Consider the following 8,673-nt stretch of genomic DNA (forward strand, 5'->3'; position numbering starts at 1 on the left):
GTCTTGACCACGGCAGCCCACAGCTACAGGAGAAGCCCGCCAGCCGAAGGATGCTGGTGCCTGCTGCCTCGCCCAGCGGGCGGCCGCCTCACCTGAACCACATGCTGAGCTTCCTCACGGTCTGGTACTGTGTGGGCCTGCTTTGTAAGGCCCAGCATGCTTTGCAGTAGTGAATGTGCCAACTTAAGAAGGCGAAAGGCTTCAGCTGTGAGCGCCACTGGAAATAGCGCTGGTACTGGATTGGGTCCCTGTCCAGCCGGTGCAGGAAATCGGCCAGCTGCTGCGGCGTGGGGAAGTCGTCGACGTGGATGAACGCGTCCGGGGGCAGGTAGCGCTCGTAGTTGCTGCGCGGCGGCCCCAGGACCACTGGCACGGTCTCGGCGGCCAAGGCGTTCTTCCAGAGCTTCTCCGTGATGTAGTCCTCGTGGATGGAGTTCTCAAAAGCCAGGTAGAACTTGTACTGGGACAGCGTGGCGTAGTGCTGCTCCTTCGGCAGAGGCATGTGGCCGTGGCCGTACACGTCCACGTGGACGTGCTGCCTCAGCACCTGGTAATACTTCGTCCGGCGGAGGTTCGGCTTCCAGTTGCTGATGACCCAGGCCACCAGCTTGGACTTGGGCGGGACGATGACCTGTCGAGGTTTCTGGAGGACTTCCAGCCAGCCGTACGGGCTGAAGATATCCGAGTCCCTCCGGTACGTCATGGTGAGGTTGAAGAGGTTGTCCATGAAATGGAGGTTGTAGGAGTTGTAGGGCGACTCCAGGTTGAGCCAGACCCAGCGCTGGGAGGGGGGCCGTGGTCCCTTCGGGAGCAGCATGGGGCTGTGGTAGACGTCCCTGTGGTGGATGATCACCACGTCGGCCCTCGGGTACCAGCTGCGGTTGAGCGTGAAGCGGCAGTCCGGGAAGCCCAGGACCCTGCCGCATTTCGGAAGCGGGGAGGACTTCTTGAACGGCCAGGTCCAGAGGAGGATCGTGATCTCGGGGGGCCTCCTGGCGGGGGCACAGGACCCTTTCCTGGGCTGCTCCAGGAGCGGGGAGGGCTCCGAGGCCGACGGATCTGCTTTCACGCAGTTTCGGATGTAGACGACGACCATCATGCTTATCAAAACCTGCAAGAGCACCAAGCTGAGGAATTTCCAACACCCGGCACGTCTTGTCTGCCTCTTGGACTTTGCGGAGCCCTCTGAGAAGAGAAAGGAAAACAGGGCAAAGTCAGAGCAAGGCGCCACCTGTTCTTTTTCTCCCACTGAAGGCCTCCGAGTAGCCCTCGAGCATGAAGGCAAGAAGAGGTGGATAAAAAAAACCTTAAAACAAAAACATAAAACCAGATTTTACTCATTTAAATCGGGGTGTTTTTGCAGGAGGGAGGCGGGGGGAGATCCGTACAATTCTAACCTTGTTTGGAAAAATAACAACAATGGAATTATAATTAAACCTCACCACAGACATGCTAAACCGGGTGCTTCTCAGGGAAACGGATGACGGGTTCTCTCTCTTTCACACACACATCCAGACACACACAGGCTCAGTTACTGACATCTCCTCCTCCTCCTCCTCCAGGAAATGGTCCAATCCCCTTTTCAAAGCCATCCAAGTTGGTGGCCGCCATTTATGCCCCATCGTCACAGACTTTTCACGCAGAGAAACCGCCGTGGCGTCTGAAAGAGACCGGGACCCCGCCCCAGCTAGGAATGGACACCCTCCTTGGTGCTGTACCGAGAGACAACTGGACATGTTTTAGTGATCAGATCTTTGCCACTGCTTTAAGAAATGCATGAAGAACAGTCAAGTGGCAAACCTGACAGAAATGCAAATTTACACCATGATTAAAATGTACAATTTAAATCTTGGAGATGTACGATTTGAACCAGTGGTTCAAACAGCTTTGATTGAAATTGGCCCTTCGGCTAATTTGTGGTTACCGTATTTCTTCGATTGTAAGACGCACACTATGTTCAGTACCACCAACAGAAAAACAACAACCCCGAGACACACCTGCGATTCTAAGACGCACCCCATTTTAGAGCTGCTTATATGGGGGGGGGGAGTGTGTCTTAGAATCAAAGAAATAGGGTAATTCTTAATTGCTCTACATTCACCGTCAGCGTCCAAATGGGGCCTCCCGTCTAGCCGTGGAAGCCCAACAGTGCCGGCCAAGAAGAACGCCGCAGCAGTCGCCCTTCTTCTGCCTTGGTGCACGTGGGGCCTTCTCGGCTGCCCACCGTTGGGAGCAGGGCACTGGGGGCGCTGACCCACCTTGGCCTGGCCCAGAAGGGCGGCAGCAGCAGCAGCCCCGGCATGCAAAGCGGACACTCACCTGGCCAGCTGGCCTCCATGGCAGCCCAATTTTTGCAAGGACTCTCACGGGGGTCAGTCTCTCCTGCGGCTCAGAGCAGGGCCTTCTGGGAGCTGTAGTCGGGCAGGGGAGGAGGAAGGGAGGATCTGCCTGCCTCAAGGCCTCTGGTGCTAAAAGGCAGGCGGGGGCAAGGGGCCCTGCGTTTTGCATGCAGGAGAACTTGGGTTTAACGGCCCAGGCTGGGTGGGGAAGCCGTGTTGAGAGCCACGGGCGGCCATGTCTGTGCTTTTGCAGGGGGCGTTCCTCTATGGAAGGGCGGCCTGGTCCATGGCTAGACCCAAGGCCAAGGACTGTTTATCTCACCACCACCTCCACCACCAGTAGCACGTGCACAAGACGCTGCCCAGGCAGGCACACAGGCGGCTGCAATCTGCCCTGGGGTGAGCGGAAGGCATTTCTATTGCAATACCTCAGCCTATAAAACACTCCAGGTGATGCATGGCACAATTCCGAGGAAGAACCGTGTTGCTAAGCAACAGGAGGCAAGAGAAGAACTTTGTGTTGCTAAGCAACAGGATAGAGAATCCTGTATCCGTGCGGGACCGGTGCGGAGGCCTCAGGTAAATCCTGTGGGAAGGTGTGTGTGGGATGGGTGGGAGGTGGGGGTCCAATAACTCCCGCTCGGTCTCATGTCTGGTTTTCCCATGCACCCGTGGGTGCCTGGAAAACCACAGCAGCCACCCGTGTGTGTATAAAGAAACTCACGATACTGTGCTAGCAGACGGTCGGTCGGCACGAGACAAGCCAGTGGCAATTTATTCCTCAAGGTGCAGCTGCGCACCGGCCCGTTTGCATCTTGCTTTTTGGGTCATGCGTTTCCTCTGGCCAGGCCTGAGCAGCCGCGCTACGGCCCATGCTCGGAGTTTGGCCACGCTTCTCTTCCTCCTCCATAGAACTTTATATTATTTTAGTTATATATCCACCACAGGAGTCGTGGCTCTCGCTGGTTTCCTGAGCGATCCAGAAGGAGCAACACAAACATCTTAATTTCTTAACATTGTGGTTCCTTTTGGGTATATTGAGTTAAAGGAAGTAATGGCGCCCTTCGCAGTGCGACTGCACTCATGTGTGAACAGAACGCTGGACTGCATGAATCCATGGCCTGAGCCAGCACAGCTCTTTCGATGTTCTTATTCCTGTCTACTTAGAAACAAGCCCCACTGGGTGCAATGGTACTGGCTCCCAGGTAAGTGCGTAGGACTGCCGAATCGTCCGTTCCCAGGACGCAACCCTGCACACCGTTACCTGGGAGTGAGCAGCATTCACTGCGGTCACCGTGAACGGGATCCCTGAAAAGTGGGGGGGAGCCCTAGTTTCTCTTAAAATAAAAAGATTTATGGGGTGGGTGGGGGGCATGGAATGGAAGCAAAGCACCCACACGTGTCAGCGCAACACCTAAACCCCCGGGGATCACTTCACTAAATGGTGGATCTGGTCGCCTTTCCCTATCCTGTCACTGCGAAGGGCCAACAAATTCACCTACCTGCGGTCTTGTCTTGTCAATTTCCTAGTTCACTTCCTTCCCTTTGACAGCTGAAACATACAAGGCTACAGTGTGTGTGAATGTATTGACAGCTGTAAGTGTATACTTGTGTAACTGCAAAAAAACTGACCTCCCCCCACAAAAAATAAATTACGAACACCTTTGTGCAAATTCTAAGACCCCAAAAATGTTAAATTAAAAAAAGCTGGGGGGATGAAAAGCGGTTGGGATGAGCAGACCGGGCAGATTCTGCCATACAGGATCCTGGGATACCAGGTGGGGACAATGGGTTGTTCCGAAAATAACCCACACGGCGTAGCCGATCTGCAGGGTCAGTTGCTGTGCGGTGTGAACCCGGCCACCTCCCTCCACTGGGACACCAGACAGTCCGTCAGCCCGTCCGGTGTCAAAGGGAAGAGGAGGCCAACCTGGATTCCCCTTTCAACTGAATATTGCTTCCTTGCAGGTGCTCGGGAACGCTCCACAGTCAGGGAGCGCTACAGGCCCTGTTGTCACCTGCCCTCAGGTGTGCCAAGGGGCTGGGGGTGCCCCCGACTCCCTCCCAAGAGACAGAAGGATGTTGAGGGCTGTTGCAGTTGGGCTTTCTGCCCCCACCCACCCATTCTTCCTTTCCAAAGTTGGCCTTCCAAAGAAACAGGAGATTTATTTCATTTGAAATTATTTCAACCCAACAGGGATTGTTGCAGAACAAGCCCTCTTTGACCTCTCCGATGTATTTTCACCACTTGGTCCATCACGCCCGTCTAGCTCCAGATGGAAATCAGACTGTGTCAGACCAGGCAGGCTGCTTTGTGGATGTTTTCTCCCTAAGCGCTTTCACGTTTACCCTATCAAAAGACTGTTTAGGACTTTTTTATTTCTATTTTATTTCGTTTCTCCTCCCAATGTTTTTTTAGAAATAGTTTGAAAACTGCGCACAGATAGAGGCAGGAAACTAGCTTTGAGATTGGCACACGGCCCTGATTTCTCCTTACAAAGGCCAGGGAAGGTCTCACGCACACACATCGCCCCACAGGCCCATTCTTGGGGAGAAGCCCCATGTTTTGGGTGAGAGTGTCCACAGCAGGCTGGTTACTAAAATGATATACATCCAGAGGCAGGCAGGCAGGCAGGCAGGGCCCCTTCTTTTGCCCTCACTAGAGTCCAAAGAAAGGGTTGTGCCCACTTCTCCAGCTGAAGGCTTGGTTGTCTGCAGATATTCAACGCGACTGGACTCTTGCAAAGTTTGCAGTGATGGAGTCAACCTTCATCAGCATGTCTCTTCCAGAAGCAACTGGGCAAATCTCATGTGTCAAATCTCCGTATGGAGGCGGCCGCATGAATGGGCAGGGGGCAGGGGAGTTTGTGGTCCCCCTCCTGGCACAAGTCCAGGTAGGGGTCCAAGACCACCATGGTTGGGATGGCCCCGGTCCCTTGCCTCTGCGCCAGGAGGTAAATCCGCCCGTTGGCCGTGCCGCAGCCCTGGAAGAACTTCCGGGCCAAGCACGCCTCGTCCACCGGCGTCCACTTGCCTGTGTCTATGTCGAAGCGGAAGGCCCCCCCTCCAAGGGTGTAAATGGCGCCATTCAGCGCAGTGACACAGAGGTCGTACCTGAGGGCAGGAAGAGCGGAGAGGAGCGTCAATGGGGCTGGAAACGAGAACCCGCCAAAGGACACCCGGGGATCCTCCACAGAAAGCCAGCGGGACGGAGCGAAGGCTGCTCTGAACTATGCCAGCCGAAGTGTTGACGCTGCCCCACAAGGGTTTCCCGAGGGCGCAATCCCATTAGGTTTAGACAGAAGAAGACGGGGGGGGGGGGGGAAAGGCCTACAACTCCCAGCATTCCTGAGCTAGCACTGCTGCCTGGGGAATGCTGGGAGCTGTAGGACTTTGCCATCTAAACATACAGAGGATTGCACCCTATTTTTCTTTTAAGACCGGCCTTGTCAATAAATGTATAGCATGTAATGTACTTTCATAATGCACCTGAGAAACAGAAGACTCAAAACCTGAACCGCCCCGGTGCGGTGTAGTCACCTAATGAAGAAATAATTGGGGCAAATGGGGCATCTCGGGCGCACCTTGAAGGGCTCCTTCCTCATCTGCTTTGCCCTGATTGCCCGGCCGGCCACCCGCCTGCGTCTCTCCCTCGCTTTCCCCACAAGGCACCCCGGGCATTTTAGCTCTGTGAGTTGCCCACAGGCCAGCGATGGGTTCCCGGCAAAACCACCTGCTCCAGACTCTCGCAGGGAAGCCCCGGCCAGCCTCACCGAGGAAGTGGGGAGAAAGAAATGACGTCCCACACGTCGCGTTCCACGTCCAGCCGCTGCACTGCCCGGCACACGTCCCCGTTCTCGTCCAGGCCGCAGACCACGTAGATCCGGGTCCCCACGCTGACGGCCCCGGCTCGTTCCACGGGGTGCACCAGGGGCGTGGTGCTCTCCCAGGCGGCATCCATGGGCGCCAGGCGCTCCACCGTGGGCGTGATGCCCTCTTCGGTGCTGCCGCCCATCACGTACAGGTGGAAGCCCACGGCCACGGCGCAGTGGCTGTTGCGGGCCTTCCTCATGGCGGGGCCTTCCAGCCAGCTGTCCTCCCAGCTGTTGTAGATCAAGACCCAGGCCACGTTGGACCAGGAGAACTCTTCCCGGAAGGATCCGCCCGTCACAAAGAGGAAGTTGCCTGCGGACAGAACACAAAGGCATCTCCATGCAGGACGAGGGGGCTGCCGGCCCGGCTCTCTGTGCTTGAAAGCCACCTTGGCAGGGGAGAGCATCGCTACCAACGTTTATTAAGCGATCGGTTGATCCGCTACAACTCGAACGATGCAGCAACTCTTAGTGCTGTAACAGCATGGAGTATCTAGTTTAAGGGTCTCATTAAGGGTTTCCCACACTAGAGGCCTTCAAGAGGCAGCTGGAGAACCCTCTGTCAGGGATGCTTTAGGGTGGATTCCTGCATTGAGCAGGGGGTTGGACTCTATGGCCTTGTAGGCCCCTTCCAACTCAGCTATTCTATGATTCTATGATTATTTTTATCACTCGCTAACGTAATATTCAAAAACAAGAGTACCCACCGTTAACCACTACAAACCATTCTGAGCAGCAATAAAATGGTTTTTGCTATCAGCCACTTCATGAGTCAGGCTAGAAATGCATCAAGTGAATGAAAGAGGCATCATGGGGTGGGTGGGGGGTGGGAGAACTGGGCAGCAGCCCCAGCCCGAGAGCAAACGTCACGTGAAGGGAAGGGGGCCCACGGAGCCCAGCACCCTGCTTCCAACAGCGGCCAGCCAGATATGCCCAGCAGGAAGACCGGAGCAAGACCTGATGGCAGCCATCACACCCTGCGCTTTGCTCCCCCCCCCCCCGGTCCTTCCCCCTGGGTCTTCTTTTAATAAGGGCACAAAAGGAGCCCTGTCCATCTTGTTCAGCATCTCAGTCCCTACGCCGGCCAACTGGATTCCTCCAGGGACACCCCCCCCCACTCTCCTGTGATGGCTTGGGTGAGCAGGTCGTAGTCAGAGCTGGGCTCCCTCTGGGCATGTCACCTCGTTTTGCCCTCAGGGCTCATAGCAGCTGGGGAGACCTCGCCTCCCCCTCCGTCCAGTCTCATCCTCCAAATCCACCTAGTGTTGCTTTAAGCCACGACCACGAGTGCTCAGAATCCCAGCCAATGAATGCAGGCTGCACATGCTCAGAGGACAGCCCTTCTGCCCAGTTAGCCCCAAAGGTGCCTTTGAGCGTGTACAGAGTGTCATTAGAGCGCAGGCCCGGGGCCAGTGAGGCCTCCGCGGCTGGGTCTTTTCTCTTGGATGTGGGGCAGGAGGCCCTCCTTGTCCACTGGACTGCAGGGGGGTGGGGTGGGGGTCGCCCCATGCCCCGCACTGCCCTCCTCCCGGGCAGGGAGAGTTACCTACTGCGGCCACCGCATACTGGGTGAGGTTCCTGCGCTTGAGCGGGGCGCAGGGCTGCCAGGTGCCGGCCTTGGGCTGGAACTGGAAGAGCTCCTGCTGGTCTTGGTCGTGCTTCCCGGCTAGCACGTAGAGGGTGTCGTAGCTGCGGCCAGGGCAGGGCGAGCGCGCCACGTCCCTCCAGCTGGGCGGCGGGCAGCTGTCCAGCTTCCTCAGCAGCCGCGCCGAGAGGTCCTCGCCGGGGCGCTGGCTGCGTTTTACCAGGCGGTCCAGGAAGGAGAGGCTCAGGAAGGGGACGCGCACCTGGCCCACCAGCTCCAGGAAGTCCTGCTCCCGGCCGGCCGGGTCCGCGGCCACCCACCGCATCACCGCCTCGAAGACCACATCCTCTCGGCCCACAAAGAGCTCGTCGCTCCGCAGCAGCCTGAGCAGCGTCTCCTTGGGGAGCTCCTCGAACTCCTCGTGGGCCGCCACGTCGGCCCAGTGGGTCAGCGCCACGCAGAGGGCCGCAGAACGGAGCTCCACGCAGGCGAAGTGCTGGGCGTAGGCCAGCAGGCCGAAGCAGTTGGAGACGTGGAGCTCCCTCTCCAAGAAGGCCTCGCACCGCCTCTTGGCACCGTCGAACTGGAGGAAGTCAGCCGCCTCGAGGAGGCCGGTGACATTGTCCCGCGTGACGTGGAGGCGGCCCGTCTGGGTGAAGTCCAGGAGGGCCTGGAATGGCCCCGCCTCGACCCCCCTGATCCGGATGTGCCTTTGGGTGCGCTCCCGGGTGCCCCCAAAGAACATGGCCTCGAAGTAGCGGCTGTGGCCAGCCAGGGCCCACCGGTTGACCGGGAACAGCTTTTCTCCGAGCTCCAGGACGGCGTCGCCTTCCGGCTCTGCCTGAACTGCTGCCGCGCCCTCCTCCAGGCAGTCCAT

General features: G+C 57.3%; 2 protein-coding genes across 2 annotated transcripts; both read right to left on the reverse strand.

Moving 5' to 3' along the window:
• Positions 1-88: 88 nt before the first annotated feature.
• On the reverse strand, positions 89-2,338 carry LOC134413157 (3-galactosyl-N-acetylglucosaminide 4-alpha-L-fucosyltransferase FUT3-like). Its single transcript, XM_063147286.1, has 2 exons — positions 2,320-2,338; positions 89-1,185 (listed from the first exon to the last, which is right to left on the reverse strand). Exons 1-2 carry the CDS (start codon positions 2,336-2,338, stop codon positions 89-91), a joined length of 1,116 nt encoding a protein of 371 aa, XP_063003356.1.
• A 2,595-nt stretch (positions 2,339-4,933) lies between these two features.
• LOC134413159 (kelch-like protein 21) lies at positions 4,934-8,673 on the reverse strand. The gene is made up of 3 exons (XM_063147287.1): positions 7,758-8,673; positions 6,113-6,524; positions 4,934-5,453 (listed from the first exon to the last, which is right to left on the reverse strand). The coding sequence occupies exons 1-3, from the start codon at positions 8,671-8,673 to the stop codon at positions 5,147-5,149; spliced, it is 1,635 nt and encodes a 544-aa protein (XP_063003357.1). The 3' UTR covers positions 4,934-5,146.

This window comes from Elgaria multicarinata, chromosome 23 (genome assembly GCF_023053635.1).
Source record: "Elgaria multicarinata webbii isolate HBS135686 ecotype San Diego chromosome 23, rElgMul1.1.pri, whole genome shotgun sequence".
Taxonomy (NCBI): domain Eukaryota; kingdom Metazoa; phylum Chordata; class Lepidosauria; order Squamata; family Anguidae; genus Elgaria; species Elgaria multicarinata.

Excerpts from the sequence above, each read along its gene's own strand:
- LOC134413159 (XM_063147287.1), bottom strand. The coding sequence starts at position 8,673 with ATGGACTGCCTGGAGGAGGGCGCGGCAGCAGTTCAGGCAGAGCCGGAA. Across the intron at positions 6,525-7,757 it reads GTATGCGGTGGCCGCAGTAG|GCAACTTCCTCTTTGTGACG; the intron begins GTAACTCTCCCT and ends TTCTGTCCGCAG. Across the intron at positions 5,454-6,112 it reads TCTTTCTCCCCACTTCCTCG|GTACGACCTCTGTGTCACTG; the intron begins GTGAGGCTGGCC and ends TCCTGCCCTCAG.